The sequence below is a fragment of the Ananas comosus genome, linkage group 11, assembly GCF_001540865.1.
Source record: "Ananas comosus cultivar F153 linkage group 11, ASM154086v1, whole genome shotgun sequence".
Taxonomy (NCBI): domain Eukaryota; kingdom Viridiplantae; phylum Streptophyta; class Magnoliopsida; order Poales; family Bromeliaceae; genus Ananas; species Ananas comosus.
In genome coordinates, this window is record NC_033631.1 from 7,472,704 (window position 1) to 7,500,354 (window position 27,651).

Below are 27,651 nucleotides of genomic sequence, written 5' to 3' on the forward strand. Positions count from 1 at the left end.
TACCTTTTGGACTTTTCTGAATAACTAATAAAATATCCTAGTATAGTTTGAGGATCCAATTTCTTTATTTGTGGGTCATATAATTTGGCCTCGGCTTGATAACCCCATGTATGAAAATGTCTTAAACTAGGTTCCTATGTAACACACTGAACTTTAGCAAATTGCAAAGCTTCGAGTGTTTGATTAGTGTTTTGAGTTTTTCTAAATTTTCTGGAGGGTTGTTGACTGTGTTCCGACCTATGATTCACATCCCTAGGAGCGAGGATGAAAACATAGCACCAAAACCTCTAAAATGAAGGATTTGGGCTGCTCTCGGATGGAGCACTCCAAGGTAGAGTACCGGTACTGCATTGCCCTAGTACCGGTACTGGAGTTGGTACCGGTACTGCATCGCGAGAGTACCGGTACACAGTGTATTTTCTCGCTTACCCGCGGCTCGGGTTTGCGCGTGCTGCTGCCTGGTACCGGTACTTCAGCCCATGTCACCGGTACGCAGTGCAGAATGCAGTCTGCACGTTTTTTAGGGGCCTTTTTGAGATTGTAGCATCTCTTTAAATAGCACCCCACCCCTTTGAGAGGCTCTTTTGTGCTGCAACCTGAGGAGGAGGAGGTGAGTTTCTTCACCATTTCTCTCTTGATTTCATCTCTTTTTCTTAGGAGATTTCAAGGTTTGATCTCCTCTTTTTGTTTCTTCTTCATGGGGGTTGCTCTTGGGACTTTGGAGAAGCCTTGAAGTGAAGGATTGAGCTTGTTTGAGGAATGAACTCCAACCCTAACACCTTTCAAGCGTGGATTGGGGCTTAAGGAGAGGTTAGTAGCTTTGATCTTTTCTTTAGATCATGTTTCTTGTGGATTTTTTTAATGAAAACCTAGAATGAGAAATCTAGGATTTTATTTGGGAATTTTTGATTTGAGGTTTTTGGAACTTAATTGATGGGTGTAGAACTCTCCTTTAGGTTGGATTTGAAGATCCTTTGGGTTGATTTGAGCTTTGGACACGTGTATCTTGGTCCAAGGTGAGTTCTTGACCTCTTTTTGGGTTGGTTAATGTTGTGCTTGTGGGGTGTTCGTTTATCACCCCTAACCCTCTTAGAAATTCTTTTAGGGTGTTAGGAGCTTGGTGGACAACTTCGTTCGAAGGAACGAAAGGGTTCGAAGATCATCTCGTGGGTTTGACCTCATCGAAATGGGTGAAGTCCGCTCTCCCCCCCACCCCCCATGTCTTCCTTATGATTTTAAGATATATTTAGATGTTTATTCATGCTTAATATGACATATTAGAATTTATGAAAACATATTACATACATGTTGTGTATGGTAAAATTTAATGCTCTATGTAGTAGAGGCATACATGTGGACTTGTACATGAACTAGCACTTCTTATGCAACCATAGGAAGCATGTTAGAGTATGTTAGAGTATGAATAATGGTATAACTCTTTGAGGGTATCTAGTGAATGGGTTAGACCAGAGGTTACCTTACATGATGACATTATGACACTTGTTATAGATAAGGTGAATGGAGCTTAGCATTTCTTGCATGATGATATAATATTTGTTGTAGATAAAGTCATTGTGACATTGTGACATAGTGCATGATAAGATCATCATGAAGGTAAGTTTGGAGTAATTAACATAGCTGGACAACTAGAATTTAACAAGTGACATAGTAACTTGGTGCATTTAATTTTGTAGAACAACTAGTATTTGCCATTATGACTTTACATTCGATCTAGGATTTGATAGTTATATTTCATGTTTTAGACATGAGGAAAAGAAAGTATAAAGCCCTAAGGGCGAACCCTAGTAGAGACGATTCCATGTAATACTAGTGGAATTAATTATTTGCATCATAATACTTCTATTCCATGTAGTGAAAATTTTGGTAGAATGACATATGTATGACATGCATTGTGGTACTTGTGGACTTATCATAACTCTTTTGCATATGGCATTAGTAAATATTTCTTTTGACAATGGTTGTAATTACATGTCTTGAACCTCTTTGGAGTCTTGATTAAGATAGTGAACTCTTCTAGGTAGGATATTGTCATATGAACTATGCATACTTTAGGCATTGTATGTGTTGGTAGGGACATACCACCCAAGTAGTTGTGAACATGACAAAATATGACATGAGTGACCTAGAACCCGACTGTCGAGTCGATGTGTGAAAATTCCATGTTTTAGACATGATGATTAAGTATCCAAATTGTGGACCCTATGCTATGATCACGCTTGCTTGCCCTTGTGCTCATTCACATATGCTTGTGAGGGTTGCTCCCTACAAGCCGGCACTCCGGAGTTTAGCTTTGTGACGATAGATCGCCCTGCGGGATTGGGCGCCGAAGTGGGATGCCGTGGGTGGAGTCTCTTTTCTTGTAGGGAAAATGATGACCCCCACAAGGCCACTAAGGCACGGCTCAAGCCGGGACGTTACCACGTGTAAGTCCCTCGTGAATTGGGTATTGAGATTTAACTTGACATTGTACATCACCGTAATTGATGCATACATGGTAAATGTTCATACTTGTGGTTTGCTAGCTTATGTTACTGCTTGATGCATTCATGGTAGTTGGATATTTTGTGAGGAATTATGACATTGACAACCTTAGTGGTAGTAAACCTATACTTATGTGGATTAGTATGAATGCATGGCTAGAATAGTAATGAAAAGTATAATTTACTCCTTGTAGCATTATGGACATAATGATTATGCATGTAAATTGACATTGACATATAATGAACATGCATGTAAACTGACATTGGCATATAGTTGAACAAATAAAATTAGAACATCATATACTTAATAGTTAATCCTATAGTGGAGGCATGACTATGACTAAACATGTTTAATTTACTTGCTTTTTATATATGTTGTTTACTTACCCCTTTATAGCAGGCCTCACTTGACCTAGTGGCGTATTTCGCCACTCTCAGCGGCTTACCCACTGGAAACTATTGTTTAATAATTCTCACCCCCAATTGTTGTTGGTTTTTATTTCAGAGCCTTTCGTGGTGGGAGAGGCTAAGGATCGTGGTAAGGGGTTAGCGACTAGCTAGAGCCCATACGGAGATATTTAGTTGGACCCGATGTCATCTTTCTTTTTGTTTTTGTGGAAAGATGTATATGTATTTGATTTAGAGATCTTGTTAGACTTTTGGATTTAGTTGTAATCATTTTGTAAATCTTGTGGATTTCTTTGTGATAGAACATTAGTGGTTTTATATTACTCGCTCCGATAGCCTTGCTAAGACTTTTCTACGTTCATCTCTTGTGTTAGTAGACGCCTTGTGTGCATTATGCTTGTTTGGTGTACACGGCAGGTCTGTGCATGCGTCGGGCGGGCTTCCGCTGGGCCCGGGGTATGACATCCTACCTGTCCAAAACTCAAAATGAGTTTTAGTGACAACCTCAGTAGGGACCTGTTAAGAATATATAGGGTAGTTTTGAATGCCTCATCTCACAATGATATCGGAAGGGTAGAATTACTGATCATGCTCCTAAGCATATCAATTAATATGCGGTTTTTTTTTCAGCAACACCATTCTGATCAGGTGTCCATAATATGGTGTATTATGGAACAATTCCGCACTGCTACGAAACTTAGCAAAAGGCCCAGGAACTTAGCCCTTATCTATTTGTGTACCAAAATATTCACTACTCCTACCTGATCTGACTATTTTTATCATTTTCTCGAGTTGATTCTCTACGTCAGCAATATATGCCTTAAAGGCATCGAAAGCTTCAGATTTTTCTTGAAGCAAGTAGAGATAGTCATATCGAGAGTAGTCATCAGTAAATGTGATAAAATATTTATGACCAATAAGTGAGATTGGAAAAGGACCGCTTACATTCCAAAGTCATCAATTAATGTTCTATCACATCTTTTAGCACCCTTAGATGAGATTTTGGTCTACTTTCCCTTTATAGAGTCCATATATGTTCCAAAGTCAGAGAAGTTGAGATCATCTAAAATGCCTTCTCTAATTAACCTTTGAACTCTCTGTTTCGAGATGTGTGCCAGCCTCTTATACCATAATATAGATGACCTTTTATTATTAATGTCACATTTTGATCCAACATTTTTGTGCATGATAAGAAGGATTTCACTATGTGAATAATCTAAAGATACTTTATATTGATTATTTTTCAAAACGTACCAGATCCTACTATCTGAAATTTATAGGATAAAAAAAAATCTTTATTATCAAAACTGATGTAGGATAAAGAAAAAGCTTTATTATCAAAACCGAAACTACATCCCAAACCAATATGTTTCGAAATAGAAATTAAATCCTTTGAGAAATTTGGAACATAAAATGTATTAACTAAACCAAAAAATGATTAGTAGAAAGAACTAATCTAAATGTTCCTATAAATTCTACTTTAGTTGGATTTCATTCAACAGTATAGATAGTGGCTTCATATTTACTGAATTTTTCTACAGTTCTTAAATCCATGCACGAAATTCGCCACGTGGTCTGTGGCACGAAAGTCAATCCGCCAAGTATTAGATGGAACAGTAGCAAAATACAACTCATGCATCAAAACTAAAACTTATCATTCTTCTGGAGCCATTCCTAATATTTTTGGCACCGAACCATCGTCCCTCGTACCCTTTCATGCTCGGCGGACCTCCGCTGGTTGCCGTCTTGCATCGACCCCCCAAAAGNGTCCACAAACATCTCGCCAACGGGTCGCCCAGAGCTGCGTACACCCGTGGTCAGGGATCTTTCCGGTGGGTAGGGGATTATGCCACAAACTCAACCCGCGGCCCAAGACCCCCGATAGGGAAGGGGACATGCCACACTCAACCCTAGCAAAGCACGATTCTGCCGACGGGAAGGGGAACCTGCCACACTCGACCCACTGTCACGGGTCGATCGTTGGGACTCGACCGTGACACCTTTGAGGGCCATATTTGGTAGGCATTTGGGTTGATGAAGTTATGGAGTTGCGGAGTTGAGGCGTTCCGTCAGGTAGGAGTCGCTGTCAAGTCAACGGGGGCAATTCCCTAGCAATGGCCCGTTCCATGACATAGAAATAGGTGCCGCATGCAAGGTTGGAAAACGTACCCCTCGGTGAGCACCTTCGTACCCCCGGGGTGCCAAAGGAGTGGATGCCTCGTAAGGGTATTAGAGGAGGGGTGGACACTTCGTAAGTGGCCCCGACTCCCCCGTCGACCCATAGGACATGGGTCGTCCCTTGGCTAGTGGAGTAGCCAAGCCTAGCGTTTCGTGTAGCCGGGCAATGGACGGTTGAAGGGACACGGGCCTAGGGTAATGTCGGAGACGCGAGAGGTCGACGACATTACGGAAGCGGGGAATATCGGGAGGCTTCCTCCCTAGGATCGCTTGTGCTACCTTATGCCGGTTTGGATCTCTGTAGTGGAGCGTACGAGCAGATGAGGACAAGGCTCGCGGAGGCAGGTGTGCCGAGCTGGGATTCGTGGGGTGCGGCGCCCACGAAGGCCAAGGAGGCGGGACTCAATGGGAACGCTAAAGGGAGGCACGCCGAGGGAGAATTCGTAAGGTGGGTAGCCTACGAGACTCGAGGGGCGGAACCCAATGAGGCAAGCGCTATCGGTATCCGTATAGTGAACCTTGAGAGACTGGGCCAATGGTGTGAGCGGCCAGGTGTGGCCGAGCCAAAGACGGGGCCAGTGGCTAGCGATGCGGAGCAAGGCCGGTTCGTTTGTATGGGGCCTTATGAGGCGAACCTATGGGAGTCAAGGGCGCGGAGCGCTGTGGCAAAGCGAGGGTCGTTGAGACAGTCGAGAAGCACGGTGTGGACTTGTTGGTTCCCTGGTCAGGAGCGATGGGACACGAGGGTTGCACAGGTCGAATGCGAAGCACGGAGGTGCGAAGCATGGACGTGCGGGGTGTCATGCTGAGGTGCTGATGTTGGGGACAAGCGAGCTTGTGGCGCACACTTGGGTGGCTTTTCGGAGGTAAGCCGTTGGACCGAGCGAGCAGGTTGCGTATGCGGTATGGCCATGGGCGTTGTCAGGCGCTTGAGGTACGATGATGAGGAACTTATGGTTATGAGTGCCCTTCGTGGCATGCGATGTCGCGAAGCCCGGACCTCGACGCTTGAGGCGTGCGGTTTGAGTCGCGAGGGCGAGACGCGTGGGAGGCGAGACGCTTGGCTATACTCATATTGGACAAGTTGGGGGAGAACTTGTAATGTCCTTGGGCTGGCGACGAAGGCAACAAGGCATTCGGTTGTGAAGCACTCTCGAGGAGAGATTGGCAAGACAGGATGCACCTAGCTTGGTGGCCAACCTCGGTATTGGGGTTGCTCGTTGGGAACTCGTGGAGTTCGACGAGGGGTTCGATTACAGGCGAAGGGTCGGGCTGTAAGTCTCGTGGAGGAGCAAGCTTGGCAAAATGCTTGGATTGGTATTCCGCTATTAAGTCTGGGAGACTTGTCCGTGTAAGGGACTCGAGAAGGCTGGCTCGGGTGTGCGACACTTGAGCGCCGCGCGGGGATTTTGAGGCGAAAAAGCTAACCCCGTGACACCGCGGCCTCGAATCAGTCAACAGCTCATCCTCGAAGTTCGTCCAGTGGGAGGGGAACCTGTCACACTCAACCCATTGCTCTAGAACTGTCGAGTTCACAATCCTAAGATTCCGGAATCTATTTCCCAAGCCTCTAGGGTAATCTCAAACCCTATGATATCGACCTATCTAGGTCCNTTGATCCTGCCAGTAGTCATATGCTTGTCTCAAAGATTAAGCCATGCATGTGTAAGTATGAACTACTTCAGACTGTGAAACTGCGAATGGCTCATTAAATCAGTTATAATTTGTTTGATGGTACCTGCTACTCAGATAACCGTAGTAATTCTAGAGCTAATACGTACAACAAACCTTGACTTCCGGAAGGGACGCATTTATTAGATAAAAGGCCGACACGGGCTCGTCCCGCAAACCGATGATTCACACAAATGGTCAACAATTCATTGATTGACCATTTGTCTTTATGTGTGTTGTAAGAGATCTGAAATGATCCATATTTAGATGGCAAGGAGTTCAAAATAAGATGTATCAAGAATGAATCAGAGATGGTTACTTCAAGTGCAGTAAGCTGTGGTACAATGTCTCGCATTTCCATTATGTGCTCACAAATCGAGCTATTTTTGGAATACTTCATGGAAGACAGTTTATTCATTAGGATGCTCGCCAAGGCTTTACTGGAGCATACAAACTATTGTTCCACAACATTCAAGAAATCGTGGGCTATCTTACATTCTAGAATTGAATTCCGAATGTTTTTACTGACATGCGCTTTCATCAGCATTAAATTAAGCTAATTAAAGTGCTCCCACTTTTCTGAAAATGTTGGGTTGGCGTACTTTTATCTATAAGAGGAGTAAGTTTACCTCTCTTAGAGCAAAATCAAGATCCATACACCCTAATGTAAGGATGATCTGTTCTTTCCACTCCGAGTAATTAGAACCATTAAGCATAGGAATAGAATCACCAATAGGAATAAAGGATGAAGTCATAGTTGAAAAATAAAATGCATATTTTATCAATAAAATACCACATCAAAAAATTACCATACCAAAATTAGAAAAATACACCTTATATGACAACATAACACATGCTTTGGGAGCAGAGTTATGACATAAGTACTATTTTTTTCTTTCTTTATACATCATAACATCTCCTTTGGGAGTAGAACTGAGTATAAATATGCAATCTTTTTATCAGAGATTAATTGAAACTTTCTGTAGGTCGTGGCAAATTTACGTTTTCCATATGAAGAAATTATCAGCTTTGGCTAGATAAATTTTTCCAAACGAGTTAAAAGAAAATTACTATCCTGCACCACCCATATACTTTCATGTCTAGACCTCCTTCGAAAGCAGACTAAACATAATATCAGGGTACAATTTCTGCATGCACTTCTATAATGCGATTAATTCACCTTTCCTTCTGGTCGGGGCTACTTTGGCTTGCACCTGAACAGTTGAAGCAATAAATTAATCTGACTTAGCAATAAAAAAACAGCGCTCAAGCAGATCAAGGCTTGCCGACCGCGTGGCTTCTCATCGATGCTCATCGCACCACCGTGCTAATTCGGATCGACGGTCGCGAGAATTGGGATCATGGTCACACACGGTGGAGACTCGAGTCGACGTCAATGCCGCCAAGATTAGAGTCTCGGTCCATGCTGCAATCCGAATCATGGTCCATGCGATTAGAAATTATTTGGCCCCTTAGCAATATTTAGAAGCCATGTGATCGGAACGTCTTGGATCCGATAGTATTAGGGTCGGCGCCCATGCAAGTGGAAGATGAACAGTATTTTATTTTATTTTATGTAATTAAAATTCGACCCATTATAAACGGCGCACATGGTAAAAATTTAATAATTAACAGTAAAATTTAGCTCTGATACCAACTGATAAATCATTACAGGTATGTAAAATATTAATAAAATTAAACACATACCAATATCCAGAATTATAAATAAAATAAAGTAACTCATAGAGCGCAATAGAGAAGAAAATCTTGATCAATTTGGGGAAACAAAAGTCTGGCAGTAATCTGAATGTCACCGACCGAATTCGGGTAACTTAGTTTTTCCTTCTTTCTCAGGCACTCTCCTTTTTGGTGTGGAACTGATAGTAATTCTTCACCAGAATGCGTGTGAGAAGGTGGCAGGACCAATACCTCTTTATATAGAGTTCATATCGACTTCTCATCAAAGTTTGATTTGGATTCTATTTAATTTAAATAGATGGAAAAAGGGATAAGATATATCATATCAAGTAGTTCTGTCACGACCCGGATATCACGTTCCCCGGGCACGCCGACAGATCCGCCGTATACAAAGGAATTTTCCCTGTATACGAAGCGTCAAAGAAACTGTAGAAAAACGATACTACAAACAGTAGCATAGAGCCGCTCAAAAACTAAAAAATTGAGTTTCATATACATAGCTAGAATCCAAAATACAAGGCTACTCGCACTGGCGAGTTAAACAACTATGTACATAAACTCCAAAACAAAACTACTTGCAGTAGGGGAAAGCCTCTAGCTCTGACTATCGGGTAGGGCTCTAGCTCNATATATATATATATATATATATATATATATATATATATATATATATATATATATATATATATGAAGTAATCTTATTGGATAAAATTAAAATTACATAAGATCCAATTAAATATGAAGAGATTAATATCTATCTCTAATTTGATTGGAGAATAATTAAATATTCATAATATCTATGAGAGAAGATTTTGACTAGATTTGATCTAGCTGTATAAGTATGAATATTTAATTATAAAAATGTATTGGTGATAGAAAAATCTTATTAGATGAGATTTTAGTAAAAAGGGTTATATAGGTATATATGTATATATAGATGTTAGTTTAAAAAAAAAAAAAGACATACGGCACATGCCGTAAAAGTTGGAACTTCTCTATATTCTTCATCGACTGGTGGATCATGAAAGGACTGCCAACACTGTCCAAATGGTCTGCGACTTATCCGCTTCGAGAGACGAAGATCAATCGGGCAAGTACCGATTTCGTGTGGATACGCGTAGAGGCCGGGCACGTGTGCGGCTATACCAGAACTTTAAAGCAATGATCAAAGCATACAATACTAACCATTCTATAGATCAAAGACCTTAAATAGTCCAAGATAAAATCTCTAAAGAAGATTAAATTTTTGCATAGTAACATGAGAATAATCAGCACTAAATTGATTTATTGGTTTTCAATTTTCATATGTGATATATATTTGATTTCCGAAAAATTTTAAAATGTAACATATCTTCCGCTACATTTTTTTTTTTCTTTTGTGACAGTAATTCCTAACAACTGCAAAAAGAAAAGGATTTTGAGCTTGAAATAAAAAGAAAGCTCTACTATTCATGAAACTAATTTTGCGATAAAAAGGAGAAAAAATTCTCATTGATATATTTTAATATAGAAAATCTTTTACTAAAACTAGCAATCCAGCTTGCTGTTCGCAAGTAAGTTCATGTTCGACTTGAAATTAGGTCAAAATCAAATCGCTCATTTAATTACTAAGCCGAATACGAGCTGAGTTTTTCAACTCGATATCTTCACTAGCCGAATATGAGTTGGGATTAGATTGCATGTGCTCGGCTTGATATAGCTCGATTATATATATTTTTATGCTTTTATATTATATTATATATCTCTTTGCAAAGTACCAACTCTTTGGTACTTATAACCTTTTAGCCCTTAAGATTTAAATTTTTGCGTCTTAAATGATGCATAATAGGGGGCTCACATTGAGCCACTATTTTAACTGTTGAGGCACTTTGATTCGAGGGTTAAAAGCTTGGATCTATAAGTTGGTTCTTCCTGCCTCCGCTAACTAGACTTTATCTCTCTATATATAATTAACAAGCAAAAGACATAATTTTACTGTTTAAATTTTTATCCAATCCAAATATAAATGGACTTATTTATTGAAGTATTTCAACAATTAGATCATAATATAATGGATAGAATTTAAGATTAATTTTATCCTCTTATCGATCTCCCGACCTTCGCTCTCTCTAGCTCCCCTCCACCTACTCTCTCGAGCTCTGCTCCCCTTAGTTAAGGAGGGCAAGAAAATCGGCTCGTGTTCGCTCTAGCTTATGACGCGCTCGAAAAGCCTAATTTGAGATTGGCTCAGCAATTTATTCCATATAGCTTGTATTCAGCTCATCGAATACTAGCTAGCCCTAGCTTGCTCATGTTCGACTCGTTGATAGTCCTAATTAGTACTACTAAGATAGCACTTTTTAAACAATAGTACACTCTACATTATGGCCTAATAAATTCTTAATACACAAATTTAGAGACTAGAAAAAAAAGCATCTAATTTGAACTTACAATAGAGTAAATTTGTTAAGGAGATTTTATTATAAAATTTATGCATTCCATTGGAAAAACTTGAACAATAATTCACCAAATAGCACTATACTCTTAAGAAGGGCAAATAGCCCTAATATAATTTACCAGCCACCACCAAATAGACCAGAGTGTCACGCCCCGAGCCCGATCCCTTTTGGCCGGTTCAAGAGCGTCAAACAGACGCCGAACGGACAGAGCTTCCTCTGTCCGCCCAAGGCTCAACACAAGTATCAATAGAGTACAAATTTGCATAAGCAGAAGTATACACAATGGCTTGCACGAGGGCAAGCAATAGCCAAGGTGAAAGAATCAAGAATTCAATATACAAGTAATATGACTAAATTTAAATCACATACATGTATCCAACTATAATCAAGTTCTGTCACATTCTTGCATCATTTCTTTTTACATCTCATTTCTCCCAAAATATAACTTTTGACATTTAAAGTAAATATCCTTTACATCATTCATTAAAGCAAGTTCATAATACTAAAATCATCAAATACAAAAGATGATAGTAAAGGGTATGCAACTACAAAATGAAATCCATCTCGGGCGGTCTCTACCTAGGGCGCGATGCCCTTACCGCGATCATCTGCCGGCTCGCTCGGTCCCGGCTATGTGAAAATAGTGGGGTGAGAACTACAACAAAGTTCCTAGTGGGTTCGACAACCAACCACGCCGACTATCCCACTAGGTCTAATCAGGCATAATAGAAGAAAGAATAGATAATAACCAACTAACAAATGCAGCTAATATGCCTGAACGATAAATAAAACTATGCTCGATAGAATGCTCATGATGAATGCAAGATTAACTTTTCATTACCCAATCTCATGACTAGTCCGTAGGTTTCGCCCTCACAAACTCACCAACTCAAATCCCTATTGTCGGGGAGATAACCGCTACGACCCGACGGGACCGCCCTCTGGGGAGATAATCGCTACGACCCAGTGATGACAACTCCGGAGCACATCGCCCGAGGGGGAGCTACCGCCCTCAAGCAAGGACTATTAGGTGAGTACGATCAATCCTTAACTTTAAGGATTCCAAGCTCAATCCACTCCTTGACTCTAAGGAGAGCCATGTTCATATTGACCCTTAACTCTAAAGTGCATTCGTTATAATATCACTAACCCAATTCACTTGCATTCTCTAACCTCTATTAGTGTCATGTATACTATTTGTTCTTGTTCTTTGTCATTGATGCCACACTTGTTTTCTAAGTGCTATACTCTTGTACTCATGCCACAACCTATGTCTATGTCAACATGTCACATTTGTTTACTAACTCTTCTAGGTTCTTGTCCCTTGTCATGCATATATAGGGTTACCAATTCTCATTCATTCACTATTATTTCTCAAGCATTAGAACTCATATCATGCAATAGAAATTTACAATTAACCCTACTATGCAACATGCTCAATATAAATATATATGCTCAAATATGACACTTTAGACATAAAGGGATTTCCGATGTCCTTGGAATGCACCACCCACCTTAGATGATTCAGGATGCTACGGTGAATTTCTTAGAATTTTTGAAGCCCTAGTCAGCGTGCTGCGGCTATCTGTACGAAAAATGACGTTTTTGTAAATAACTTTGCGTACACTCGTCGGATTGTCGAACCGAGCGTTCCAACGCGTTTAAAATACCCTCAATTAGGTTTCTACATGATCAAAATAGATCAAAACCCAACTTGGGCAAAACCCCTCTTCGGGATGTCCTAACATGTCATTTTTGCATTTCCCCTAAATTGATCTCATTGCTAAGCAAAAGAAAGTGTTGTTACATTTTATTATTAAATAACATTTGCATTGAAAATGACATAACCTATACATGCATTCATATTGCATTCCGATAACCTATACTCTTGCATTCATGGAGGAATGCAAGTTACTTCATAACTCCAAGCCAGTTAATTCTTGTAACCTATAGCTTGTGAGGCCTATATATAGAGTGCATTTTCATTCATTTGCATAACAACAATATACAACTAAAGCTATTTCTATCTACTTGTGAGAAAGAGAAGGTCAAAGAAAGGTGTTTCTTTTGGTGGAGCTTTGGGCTCATCTACTTGTGCAGAGTTGGTGAAGCCACACGATGAGGGTCGAGCCGTTGTATCCTGGAGGGGACAAGTCAGTGCTCTGCTGCATCGGTTCAAAGGCTTTGCCAACCGCAGAGGGCTTGAATCTCCTTAAAGAGAGCGAGATATCCGTGCATCGGCTTGATCGACTCGTTGATATTTTTTAAATTATTTTGTAGCTAACCTCTATTTTTTGAATATTTACACCAACAGAAAGCTTAGAATAACTTAGGAAGCTCTCTAATATGGTTTCTAAGCTTTTAGAACCATCCCTAGGGCATCTACTTTGAGCCCTAGTGATCCACCATGAGAGGGGTCCAAGATAACCATGGATTTCATGGTTTCAATGTCTCTAGAGGGTTTCCTCACTTGTAGAGAGATCAAAGTCCAAAAATCTAAGGTCTAAACCCAAACCCTAGGCTCAACTTGTGTAAAACCTCACCTTAGCCCAAGTTCCAACAAGATCCTCCTTGTAGGTGAGCTCCTAGAACCACCAAAGCTTTCTAAACTCACTCCTCCAATCCTTCTCCACCTTCTTCTCCTTCTTCTCCAAGTCTTGGAGCTAGGGTTTAAGAGAGAGAAAGAGAGGAAATGTAAAAGAGAGTGGAGAGGTGTGTGTGCTGTGAAGAGAGGAGGGAATACATTTATTACATGTTGTAACAATTGCAAACAAACACCCCACAAAGTCTTATTTGCATCAGACTTCAAAATGCTGTCTGGGGCCTCTTGTACCGGTACAAGGATTCTTGTACGGGTACAAGGATTCTTGTACGGGTACAAGGCAAAGCAGTGAGCCAAACCCAAGAGCTGCCTCTCGGTTTCGCAGGTCTTGTACCGGTACAAAGGGGCCTTGTACCGGTACAGCGCCGGGACTGCACCAACCCGAGAGCTGTCTGAGCTCTGGTCGCTGGTTGTACCGGTACAACCATCACCCTTGTACCGGTACAAGACATCCAGAATGCAGTTTTTGACTTCGATTCGGCTCTACTTCGCGCCGGTCGATGCCAAAACCATTCTAAGTCTTCCCAACTCATTTTTAGTCCTTCCAACATTATTGGAATGCAAGAGGAACTTGTCCATCGCTTTCCTTCGACACTTTAACCAATTTGGTCAAAGTTCAATTATCGTTTTCGGGTTTCGATACGTTACACAGAGTAAGATTAGTTAGGTCAGATTTGAACTAATTTTGAGCCAACATATAAGTCGATCATCCTTTGATCCTTATGGTTGTATACGGATTATTGAGAATTTAACAAAGTTACAATAAAAAATAAGTACCCACTACTATGGATCGATGATCTATTTTATCAATTGTAGTAATCTCCATTGTATTCAAAGATTGATCTTCAAACAGGGTACAATCAGTTAAAAAGTAAGTTGGAGGATATACACATGATCACTTTTAGGACGCGCTATAGTCACTATAAGTTTACCGTAATGCCGTTTGGGCCACTAATACCCTGACAACTTTCATGGATCTTATGAACCTTGTCTTCAAGCCTTTCTTGTATTGATTTGTCTCTATTTCCATAACGACATATTGGTCTATTCTCGAAGTGACGGGAAGCATGAAAAACACCTTCGAGAGATGTTGCAAGTTATTCAAAAGCAGAATTTATTCGTGAAGTTAAAAAAGTGCGAATTTTGGCTCTGAAAGTTACATTCTTAGGACATGTAATTTTTAATGTTGGGGTCTCAGTGGACCCTAAGAAAGTGAAAGTGATCAAAGATTGACCCCGGGCTAACCAATGTCACCGATGTCAAAAGTTTTATTGTGCTTGCAGGATACTATAGGCGGTTCGTGGAGGGGTTCTCTGAAATAAAAACTCTACTTATGCGACTTACACACAAAAGAGCCAAATTTATTTAGAGCAATGAATGCAACCAAAGCTTCTAACTTTTGAAAGATAAGTTAACATCAGCTTCGATTCTCATCCTGCCTACTGTGGGAAAAAGATTTACAGTATATAGTGATGTCTTCGGGAGTGACCTTGGGTGTGTTCTGATGCGGCTACGCCTCTCGGCAACTTATGAGCTATGAGAAGAATTATCCCATCTATGATGTTGAGTTGACGGCAGTGATCTTTGCTCTAAAGTTATGGCAGCATTATCTTTATGGCGAGCATTATGAGATTTACATGAATCACAAAAGTCACAAATACCTATTGACTCAGAAGAAATTGAATATGAGACAGCGGCGGTTGTTGAAATTGTTGAAAGACTATGGCGTCACAATCTTACACAACCCCGAAAAAATAAATATGGTGGCAGATGCGTTGAGTAAAAAATCTATGGAAAATCTTGCGATGTTGAACACTAGCCAAATGCCGCTACAAGAGGAAATACGACAGCTTGAGTTGGAGGTTGTTGCATCCAGCACCCTAATGAAACTCAGGACACTTTGTCTGCAACTGAACTTATTAGAGCGGATCAAAGAAAAGCAAGCTTCTTATAAGTAACTCCAAAAAGTGTGGTCTGATATTGAGGGCAGGGCAGGCGCAAGAATGATTTTAGTTTGGACTCCAATGGAGTCTTGTGATTTCGCGGTCAGTTGTGTGTACCCAATAACCTAGAGATTCTGGAGGAGATTTTGAAAGAAGCACACCGATCTCCACATATTATACAATTGGATGGTACCATGATGTACAAAGATTTGAAGACTCACTATTGGTGGCTCGTAATGAAAGATGTTGTTGGGTGCCTTGTGGCTAAGTACCTAGTGTTCTAACAATTCAAGGCAAAGTATCGACTTCCGGCGGGCAATTCACAAAGTCTATCCGTACATGTTTCGAAGTGGGAGAACATTGCTATGAAATTTGAAGACTCACTACTAGTGTCTTGGAATGAAAGGTGATATTGGGCTCATCGTGGTTCAGTGCCTAGTGTGCCAACAAGTCAAGACAGTACTGACTTCCAGTGAACAAATTGCAAAGTCTACTCGTACCCGTTTGAAAGTGAGAGAACATCACCATAAACTTTATCGTGGGTTTGCCTCAGTCACAAGCGGGCCATGATGCGATTGGGGTGATTATGGACTGGCTAACGAAATCGGCTCATTTTCTACTAATTCACACCACTTAGTCGAGGAATAAATTGGCATAGTTTTACATCGATGAGGTTATGTGCTCCATAGAGTGCCGGTATCTATTGTTTCAGATCAGGATTCACTATTCGTATCACAGTTTTGGAAGAGTCTCCATGAGGCACTTGGGACGCGCGTTGATTTTAACATGGCACATCATTCTCAAAGTGATGGGCAATTGAAAATATCCAATCAAATCCATGAGGACATGTTATAGGCGTGCATCCATAATTATGGAATTGATTTGTAGTGTACTGAACCTTGACAAATGGGCAAAGCTACAGTGTGAGTAGAGGGTCAGCATGTCTGTAGAGTGTCACACCGAGTTAGAGCCGTTTTGGCATTAAATTGACACAAAAATGGACTTGGGATTGAAAACTCGTTGAAACTAATGTTTCAATGTCTTTCGGATGCTCGAAAAGTGTTTAGGGTGCCCAAACGTAGCATATAGGTGCTAATGTTGATTCGGACCCTAGAACCATATGCTCGAATGCATCATAGCAAGATCCAAATTCGGTGGTTGAGTTCCGGATGGCCGGAGTCAATGTAGCAACCCAGAGGAGAGATAGTGAGTAATGTGACTGTAGCTTGTACACGTGCATAGTGACGCACAAGGGATTCATGCGCAGGGTTCCGGGCGCCCGAATGTGACTGGGCGCAATTACGATAGATTCGGACTTTTGTTCAAGTGCTTGAAAGTTCTTGGGAGTGTAGCTATGATGGGTACTGGCATGCCATTGCAACTAAAGGGGCACTTGATCATTGGATTAAGACGCCCGAAGGTTGGTTCCGAGCGCTTGAAAAATCACTTTTCTGACATTTCCCACTTCTTATTTATAACCAAGAGGTGTTGTATGTTCACTCTTTTCCCACTCTCTCCAATCCTGAGACTAACCATTCTTCACATTTTCTTTTTCTTCTCTTCTTCCTCTCTGTTGAAGCTGTTAGCTCCATTAGAGATGAGCTGATTGGTGGAGTCTCCTCTCTGCATAATGCTGAGGAGAAGCTTGGGAGACCTTGTTTAGCTAAGGAGGAGGAAGATCTTAAGGTGCAATTCCTTCATCTGGTAGAGGTGAGTGGTGAATATTGTTATTCACAGATGGTTTGGAGTTCTGGATTGGGTGTTGATTATTAGCAGAGATTTTTCATGGTGTTTTAGGAGCTAGATTTTTTGAAGTATTTTTCTGTTGGATTTTTGGTGCTATGAGTAGGAGTTTTTTTAGCATGTTTCTCAACCATCTTGGAATAGTTTTTGCATGTGGGTTCCACGTCGCTGAACATGACGAACTAGCTTGTATGTCTTTTCGGTATTCTTGGTCAATTGTGTTTTGATGTCCCTGTGATGGTAGTAGCAGCATATAGTTGTGGTTATGCATGAGTTATGTTCGAGTACTGTATCAGTATGTGAGATGTTACTAGCTGATTATTATTATGGTTTTGAAGCATATTTTAGATACATACTGTTAATATATGATTATATGCAAAAGTTGAGGAAAAATATATAATTATATGCAAAAATTGAGGAAAAATGTCATGGACAGGTAGGTTGTGACAGATAATATTTGGTTGTGCGTGAGAGTACCTGTACAGTAGATAGTAATCAGTTTGATCGTTCCATTTAACTATAAATCGTATGAACCACATTGAGCTTGACAGTTATAAGTGCTACTATACTGGTGTGGCAGCGTCTCTCGAGTGCCGCCCCAAAGTTTAGCTTAGTGATATAATGTTGCGGCAACTCTTGTGTTGACAGATTACCTGCGGAAGTGGTGACTGGTCATAGGGAATAATCTATGTGTTAACGGACCACTTGCGGGAGTGATGTCGTGGCAGCAGGTGGGCATAGGCTTGACCAGGTTGATGAGTTGATCATTACGATTGGATTACATAGCTTTTCCTTATCCAATATGATAGGTTTACAAGATTTATATAGTTTTACACATGAAATTATTTTTACATATTTTTAACTCAAAAAAAAAAAAAAGATTTAAAAAAGTAAAAAAAAAAAATTATTTAGATGACATGATATCAGCACGGCACTGTGCTATGTTCTGGCATGACCTCCGCATGATACGGCACAGGAAATTGCTGCCAAAGTGCTAACTTTAGTTTACTAAGCTCCCTATAGTTAAGGGAAATATTTAGATAAGAGCTGCTACTTTTAGCATCCAAAAATCAATTTTAACATCTCATCACACCGAGAGCCCAAGCTTTTTTATTTGTGAAAGCCCAATGGTACTTCTTTGAATAAAGAAATTGTTCTGTGGTCAAACTAAGTAGACTTAAAATGGTGATTTATCTTAATAAGATCATATAACGGCAAATAATACTTTAGACTTTCTGGATTTTCGTACACCCCTCTTACACAGGAGGGCTTAATTGATAACTCTTTACTTTCCTCAATAAGAATCTGTTGACACCAAAAATGAGCACCGGCAGGACAGAGCGCCGAAAGGAACTTCGGCAAGGAGGTCTACCGAAGAATGGCCAGTTTGGTTTTCAGCGTCACACCTGAGCACGCCGACTTCAATGATCGCAAAATGGGCCGGTTTAAGTTAAATGGTTTAAATTTTAAATGGACGCAATCGATGGCGAGGAGTTTAGGGGCTGTTGAGAAAAAAGAAGTAGCGAATTGTGAAAATTACTCTGACGATCACAACGACACACCTATAAAAGACAAGGTGTTACTGAGAGAGGATCGGAACATCACACTACAAAGATCAGTCGACCTACAGTTCACATCCAGAGTATAGAAGCATCGACTTCACATCCGAAGTATAGAAGCAGCTGTAACATAGCTTAAGAGTAGTTAGTAATCTAATCTGCGAGTAGCCGCAATGCAAACTCTGCCGCCACTCAGCCCGACGACATTGCTCTCGACAGCCGTACCATTCTGATCATCGCCGAACCACCTCATCCGCATTGACGAACACACTCACATGTCACACGTCTCCATCCGTGCGGACTTACTACCATCAATACTTCGGCCCGGACAGCGGCTAAAGTTCGAAAGTCGACGCGCCGGCCCTTCGCCTCAGGACTGTGCAAAGACCTGAAGGCCTTCCCTCGAGATTAAACCAGACTGGACGGTTCCCTCTCTGAACCGCATCTTACTCCAAGTTAGATTGTGCCTTCGCACGCGCCTGAGGCCAAGTTAGATCGCACCTTCGCATGGAGGGACGACCTGTTGGCGGACAAGCCTGATCGTGCTACGTGTCAGGTCACGATTTCTCCGCTCAATTTCTCTGCCAACACCAACATTGTACCTGAAAATACCTAAACAACGTACTGATGTAGAACAATTCCCACTGCATCATTCATCATATTATTTCAAACATCAAATAAATGTCCAGTCTATAACAAGAAGAAACATCTTATTAAAAATGTAAATTAGAGAATAGAAACGAATGTCCAAATTCTCACTCTACTACTACAACAACAACAATACAGTTTTGCCTGCTTCTCCGTGCAGAAATCAGCCGCTTGCAGCTAATAATGCAGGTGAGCTTCTTTGTAAATTAGCACTCGCAAATAGTAAATCAGCTACACTATAACTCTTCTTTTGGCTAATTTAACCTGGTTTAGCTTCTAATGTCTTTATTCTATCCCTTCAATTTCTTTTTTTGGATGATGAAGTCATCATCATCGTCGCTGTAATTCACTCTTTTCTTCGCCTTGACATCACCGTTCTTTACTGCCTGCTGTTTCTTCGAGCTTTCTGGTCTCTCCTGCTTTGGTGGGGATTTGATCGGCGTGCCCGTTCGTGCTTGCTGCTGCTTCCTTTGTTTCCTTTCGTATGCTTTCTTTGCTCTTTCAGCAGATAGCAATCCATGTTCCATCATCCTATGAGTATAGAAACAAGGATACAAAATAACATAGTGCGTATCCAAAGACAGATTTAGCAAAGAATTAAGAAACTCCTAACTGTATTTCCTAATTTACATACTATTTTAAAGTTTTGGGTCGCAGAAGATCTCCTGTTGGAAGTTCAATATATCTTTTTATGCCACAAAATGAATAACAGCAAAGAAGTTTATGCAAAGTCCAACTTCGAGAGGAATAAACATATTTCGAGCCCAAAAACTTCAATAACACAATGGTTATCTTGAATCTCTAATACAATTTCGCTGAAAGGCCTCATGCATATTTATAGAGGCCAGAGGCAAGAATACGATGGTATTCTAGCTATATACACTAGACATTTTCAGTCAAAGTACTTACGAATTATACCAATCTGGAGTATATATCACATTTTAAGAGTCCTCCTTGGACCTGGATGATTATTTTTAAGTAGACAAAAATATGCGAGGAGAATTCTTCGCATCAAATATAGTTATAAATTATTCAATGTGCAAACAGTGCCAACTTCTACTTCTTAGCCTTTCCTTGAATAGGTCCTTTGACACTTAACAGGCAACTAATTATAACAAGACCACAAAAAACTGAATAGATAATTGATGCAATCTTATCAAAAATAACCATAACTATATCCTGCTTCATTTTCTTACTCAATGTGGACTCAATGACTCATCCTCAAAATAACTAGGACTCCATTTTCTTTTTCTTTTTCTTTTTCTTTTTAATTGATCCCTTGATGATAAACTCATATGCCCGATTCATGGGAAATTTCAAAATTTCTCACTTACCCTAATATTGAAGTGGCAACCAAATAATTACATAGTAGCACATAAAGTTTCCTTAAGTTGTCAATGACGGAGAGTACAAAAAACATGTGACATCAGCTCCTCAACATCTTACACAAGTTGAAGTGTAGTCTTTCCACACTGGTGTTTTGACCTGTGCCAAGGCAGCAGTAAAATCGACTTAATTTGTGGTTTTCGTTGAGGACATGAAAATTATGGAAAAATCAACTCCTCATGCTGAGATAGAAAATTTGGTAGAATAATGACAGCACTTGATCGATCTGGATAATCAGTTGACCAGTCCAAAAGAGAATTACATTCACTTTCTTTAGATCCTCCTTTCAGTCTTCTTGACCTTGATCGCTTAATAAACAATCAACAAACATAAATGAATGGAATAAATTGAACCAAATAATCCGGTATTATGTAACACTATCCTCCAATTTGGTACTACCTCGGGAGCCTTCCTGAAACACCTTAGTAACATATAACACTTAAGTATACTATCAGTAAAGTGAACGAATAAGTACTGTGTTTTTAAGTTCTTATATTGTAGAGAGTAGATGCTGTAGCCATGATAAGCCAACTACAGGATGAAAAGATAGCAGATCAGCAAGAAAGAAGCAGACGATTCAGCTCAATGGAACCCTAAATATTTGATATTGAACTGGGGGGAAAAAGAAATTCCAACTTATACTACATAAAAATTAACTAAGGATCAGATAACAATTTCGAGCAAAGATCCTATGTAAAATGAGATCACCGTGATCAACTTTAATTGGAGCATGCAATTTAAAATTGTTTTATTTCAGCAAAGCAGAAAAATTTTAATGCCTATAAACTTCTGCTCACTAACAATTTGTTCACTAGACAAGCACAGTAACATGAATTTCAAGAACTTGGAGATCCTACCACAACTTAGAAGATCAACCAAATCCACTATTCCAGCTTAGGGAACAAAGTAACTCAACAGTACTGACATAACCTTATCAATAAGAAAAATAAGAAATAACGAAGAAATTGCATTAAACCAAACAAGACTTTACCAGATCTCCGCCATTTCGCTTGATGGAATCTGCTTCGATAAGGATTCATAGAAAATCCTAAGTGGTTCTCTCTGAAAAGAAAAGGTACCAATAAAAAATAATAAAGCAATTAGATCAGGTGATTCAAAGGATACAATTAGGCCATCAAACAACAAGAAGCTATGCAGTTAGGGATCGAGATGGAACCTCTTCAGGAGGATCATACTTCTGGCCTGCCAGAGAATAAACTTTCTTCTCAGTTTTCCCTTTAACAGTTACTCTTTTAGTTGTTTTTGTGACAGTCTTTGACGAACTCGACGACGTCTTTCCCTTCACCTTCACTCCGAAAAGCAAGCAAACAATTTAAAGAAAGAAGCACATAAAAGAGAATTTATAAAGGCGCACATTTGCACACTAGAGAAACTAAGGAACTTTCAGAACATTAACTGGTTTGTTGCTGAAATTATTAATGTAAACATGATCGTGTTCAGTTGTACCACTTTTTATACTCAAGTAGAAGATTAGAAAAAACCACTAGAGTAAGGCAACTTCATTAACTTCCCTAGGCAGTAGCTCAGCAGCTGCAAAAGTGCTTAATTTTACCTCATTTTGCACAAGTATAACAAAATTTATAAGCAATCATAGTAAAAGTTGCTCAATTAAACCAATTCAGCACATCATTATCCCTAAATTCACTCAAACAAATAGGGAATCCACATCAGAACGGAAAGAAACAACCTAAACATACGGATCGGAGTATCTAACAAATTCCTGATCAAAAAACCTAATTTTTACCTCGGGTTTAGCGACAACTTTCACGGATTTCTCGGTGGAGACCGAGATCTGCTTCCCCGATCCATCCACCTTCTTCTTCACCTCGCCCGAGGCCACCTCCTTCCCCTTCGATGATCCCCCATCCTTCCTCACCTCTCCGAGCTTCGGCTTCGCCCCCTTGATCGCCGCCGCTTTCGCCGCCGCCGCCGCCGCCGAAGAAGACGACGACATCGGTAACCCTAGCAAATGGACGGCAGAGATCGAGCGATCGCCATAGAGATCCGAGCTCGTAGCGTCGATGCCCTACCACGCGAGCTCCTCCTCCTCCTCCTCCTCCTCCTCCCACTACCTCGTTGCGTCGAAAGCGACGAGATATAGCGAGCGCTCGCGGAGGTGATGAGAATAAGATTGCGAGGACGGCGCCAACGAGTGATCGGTCGACGGAGCAGATTGATTTATCCTGCGCCGGTGCGCGAGGGTATTTTCGTAATTTCGGGGGGGCGGGAATTTGGTGACTCTCGCACCCGCGGCATGCGATCTCTGTCAGCGTTCCATTGAAGGTGAGCTACCACGGATCAGCTGACGGTATCAAGAGGTAAAAAAAATAAGAAAATTGATTAAATGCGTGACAACGGTAGTTTTTCAGTATTACAGTAAGGCTCTAGAGCCTATATGGAACTTTTTTACAAAATAATTTTTAAAAATTTTATAATTTATGAAATAGAGCTGTCAAATTTATATTTAAAAAACTAATTCTCTTTTTGCCACTTAGAAGCCAGGGTAAATATTTTCTCTAAAGACGGTGCGGTGAACGATTCACCATCTTTATAATATAAGTATCGAATAAGATGGTGAATGATTCACCGTCATTAATGCAACTTCTACACCCTCCGAAATTTTGAAATTCTGAGAGAAAAACTAGGACCCTCTGAATGTGCCTTGAGAAGGTAGTGAACGATTCACCGATTTCTCAAAGCGGTGAAACGTTCACCGTGTTATGGAGGCAGTGAACTGTTCACCGTTTTATGAAGGTGGTGAACAGTTCACCATCTTCATTAGATATACCCCACCTCCCAGTCCTGGCTACTCTCCCTCTCTCTCGCGTACGCTTTCGCTCTCTCTCTCTCTCTCTCTCTCTCTCTCTCTCTTACACACTCTCTCTCACACTCTCTCTCTACCCCTCCCTCTCCCGAAGCGCTCGCCAGTCGCAGCCGCCCCTGCCGCTGTCACCCCCGCTGCCACTACAACAGAATTAGGTTATAGAGACACATGTTTGAAACACTTTTGTGTAAGTGTCCAATTTATGCCAAAACTTAAAAAAAAAATCTACTAATGCCTAAATATAAAGTCCAATCCAACAAAAAATAAAAGGTTACTCTATTCAACCCACTCCACCCAGCCCATTCGGCCCGATTACAAACAGAAACGAAAAAAAAAAGAAAAATCGATTACCATTTCCCCTTCTCCTCTCACTCAATCGACTGAAATCCTAGACGAAGATCCCTTCCTCTCATCCTCCTCCCCCACCGCAGCCAACGAGGTAGAGTTCTGGCGACTGCTAAATGCTTAAATAAATATTGGTAAATTAGCAGCACTTTTTTAGGTTATAATGACACTCTTTAACTGTCACTATATACCTAGCGTCCCCATATATAGCAACACTTTTTAAAAGTATCGGTAATTTAGCCAGCAGCACTTTTTTTTACCTGTACCGACATTTAAAAGTATCGCTATAGACCGTTTTTGTTGTAGTCGCCGCTCGTCGTCGCCCCTGCCAAGCCCGCTGCCTCATTATAGAGCCTACATTGTGCTCTCTTCCCTTCCACTAATTGTGCTTTTCGTTGTCGACGTGTACCGACCTCGCCCTCGCTAACGTGCAAGTAGTTCCTGAACTCTTCTTTTACTTTCTTTGCTGTTTGTTGGCATTGTTGGCATTGTGGACACATCACATGGCAATAAGCTAAAAATATAAAAATTAGGCTTTAAAATTGGGACATATTTTACCAATTGTTAAGCCATTAGCCATCAAGTGCGAGATATGTTGAGTACATTGGGAGGGTTTAGTTGGAAAATAGATAAGACCCAGATAAGCTGACATGTTATTCCGATAATGAAGATTTGAATCATAGTAATTATCTTGAGATTTTGCTTTATGTTTAGTCAGAGATTATGATAAGACGATATCAAACGATGTCTTAATTTCTGGTTTTTAATATGCCAACTCTTTTCTTCTCTTGGGAGTAGTAGTAATCATGTTCAGATGCAACTTTTTGGTAAATATGAGCTCTTTTCTGTCAAAAGTCCTAATGAATTGAAACTTAAAATGTAGAAAAGTTTATCTGCCGTTCAGCAATCAATTGGCGAAGAATGCAACAAACTTTCCCAATAATCTTTATTGGATTATTCTGTGGGATAGGGAAGCCTCCATATAGTCTCTTTCTTTTTTCATTTATTATTTTTTTGTATTATATTTACTAAATATTTTGAAAGGAGATTTGAAAGTTTTTCTATATAGTTAAAATGGTTAGTCGTCGAATGTCTTTAGTGTTCATTGGGATGGACAATTTGTTACAGATGGAAATGGTCCTCAATATGTCGGCGGTTGAAAGAAATTGATCGCAATTTATTCAGATACGACATTTACTAATTTTGAGACGAGAATATATTGTTTAGCAAATTGTAGTAGAAAAGGATTTCGTCTCAAATTCACAATTTGATACCCTACGGGAGCAAATTAATATATAGCTCTCGAAATAGTAGATGATAGATCATTGGAGGAAATGATTGGATTGGTTGAACATTATGGATGTGTGTCGGTATATATCGAAAAAGATTTATATCCGTCGAAAACACAATATCAATCTTAAAACTATTACACAAGACTACTTCATAATGATATCGATGTGATGTTTTTTCGGACAATCCAATTGGTGACTGTAAAGTTGGCAAAGAAACAGGCGTCAGAATGACAAGGTAAGTGAAATCTCTAGATTTCAATGAATGTTTTCTTTAATTATTAAATACTTTGATAATACTAAATTATAAATACTGCAGATAAAGTCAGTCTCCACATGCGCAACCCTCAACATCACATGTGCAATCCTCGACCTCACGTGTGCAACGCATGACCTCACGTGGACAAACCATGACCTCTTATGTGGAACCCACGATATTCCATACACTACCGACGATCTCTTGTGCAGAACCTATCATGTCTCATATACAATTGAAACCTTATGATTCGGGGTAAAGAAAATTTTGATTTTTTTTTTATTAATAGCATGTGAAAATGTACATAATATAGTAAAGTTTCGGAACCCATTGCAGGCTATCTATGTGCTATGAACATTGGAATAAAGTTCCTACTAATATTGTCCATGAAGGAGGTGATAATGATAGTAATCAAAAGGATGCACTCATTCATTATGATGATCATTATAACAGTAAGGACAACGATTGGAATGATGTAGCTGCAAACATTGATGATGATCATGATGGTGGGTTAAATTGTCTTGCGAATGTAATTTACACTGAAAACGACGACTCACATGTAAACAACGAATATATAGACAATCCTGACGAGAAACTTGATTGTATTGACCATCCGGAGCACTTTCCTGTAGATAACAATTGGATAAATCAATATGTTGTGGCTTTGGCTGAGTTCGATGTTAAACAGACCAATACCGGTCTACCTAGTATTGACGGGACTTGGGTTCATCGAAGCTTTTACGATAAGGCATCTTTAGTGGATGCTCTAGATCAATGGCACATTGCTCATAATGTTCATATGAAGATTTTGAAATCCACAAAACCGTCTTGTACGGTAAAATACATGATTCAAGGATGTCCTTGGAGATTACAGCTTCAGTTCCTACAGATGCAACATACTTCAGAGTTAAGACATATACAGGTCAACACACATGTGTAATTCCAATGCTAAATGCAGACATATGCAGATCAACACACATGTGTAATTCCAATGCTAAATGCATCGCCACTGTAATTGTACTTCAAGTTTCATATGTCAAGAGATTCTCTCAATAACGAAGGCAAGACTTAATATAACGCTAAAAGAAATACAGAAAATGGTGTGATCCACTTTGCATGTTGACATAAACTATTGGAAGGTATAGCTAGCAAGGAGCAAAGTATTACAGATTATTTATGGGAGCTAGGAGCAATTATACACAGACTTGCCTCGTTATCTTACTATGGTACAGAGAAGTAATCCTGGTATTTTATGGTGCCTTGATCATAGATGACCATCAGATAGAATATGTCAGTTTGGTCATATTTTTTGGTCATTTGGTCATTCTATTTATAGATTTGCATACTGTCAGGCGGTAGTGAGCATTGATGGCACTCACTTGTATGACAAATATGAAAGCCATACATTGATAGCGACAGCTATAGATGCAAATGATAGTATTTACCCTTTAGCATTTGCAATTTGCGAATAGCAAAATAGTGAAAGTTGGCGTTGGTTTTTACAGAACTTGCATCAATATGTTACACCCGATAAGTTTGCTTTATATTTGATTGATTTAGTGGTTTAAAGAAAATAGTGGCTGAGATATATCCTCCTCGACAGGGGCATGCACACCGATGGTGTCTTCGACACATGAAAGTAATTATGAATAAGCATTTTAAAATGATTCTATGCTATTGGTAGTGCTCCAACATCAATAGAATATTATAAGCTTGAAGAAAAGTTACTTGCGTTGGATCAGGATGCTTAGAAGTGGATGGATGATCTCGAAGAATACAAAGAGTATTGGGCATGGGCATTTGATGGAGGACGACACTTTGGATTGATGACAACGATTATTTCAGAAAGTTTAAATGGGGTACTTATGGTAATTCATGCTCTGCCTATCACAGCTTCTGTCCCGTGAATATTTTATAAACTTAATAATTATTTCTTACAGGGTCGTGAAGATGGTGACAGTATGACTGGCACGTTAACTTCTAAAATACGAAGTCGAATTATAATGAATATTGAGACGGCACGGAGACACATTGTCCATCAATTTGGGCTTGTGGAATTTGAGATTAATACTGGAGATTTCAAATACAAGGTTTTCCTTAATGGAACATGTGTGGATTGTGATTGCGGCGAATTGCAACTA

The 27,651-nt window shown here is 40.0% G+C and overlaps 1 protein-coding gene across 2 annotated transcripts; it reads right to left on the reverse strand.

Moving 5' to 3' along the window:
* Positions 19,372 to 23,037, reverse strand: LOC109717513. Of its 2 annotated transcripts, XR_002218206.1 has the most exons (5): positions 22,541 to 23,037; positions 21,953 to 22,081; positions 21,767 to 21,837; positions 20,724 to 20,874; positions 19,783 to 19,920 (listed from the first exon to the last, which is right to left on the reverse strand). XR_002218206.1 is itself a non-coding variant. In XM_020243351.1 (4 exons), the coding sequence occupies exons 1-4, from the start codon at positions 22,748 to 22,750 to the stop codon at positions 19,680 to 19,682; spliced, it is 651 nt and encodes a 216-aa protein (XP_020098940.1). In that variant the 5' UTR covers positions 22,751 to 23,026; the 3' UTR covers positions 19,372 to 19,679. The 2 variants fall into 2 exon arrangements, 1 of the variants encoding a protein (XP_020098940.1); XM_020243351.1 differs by lacking the exon at positions 20,724 to 20,874 and having other exon boundaries at positions 19,372 to 19,920; positions 22,541 to 23,026.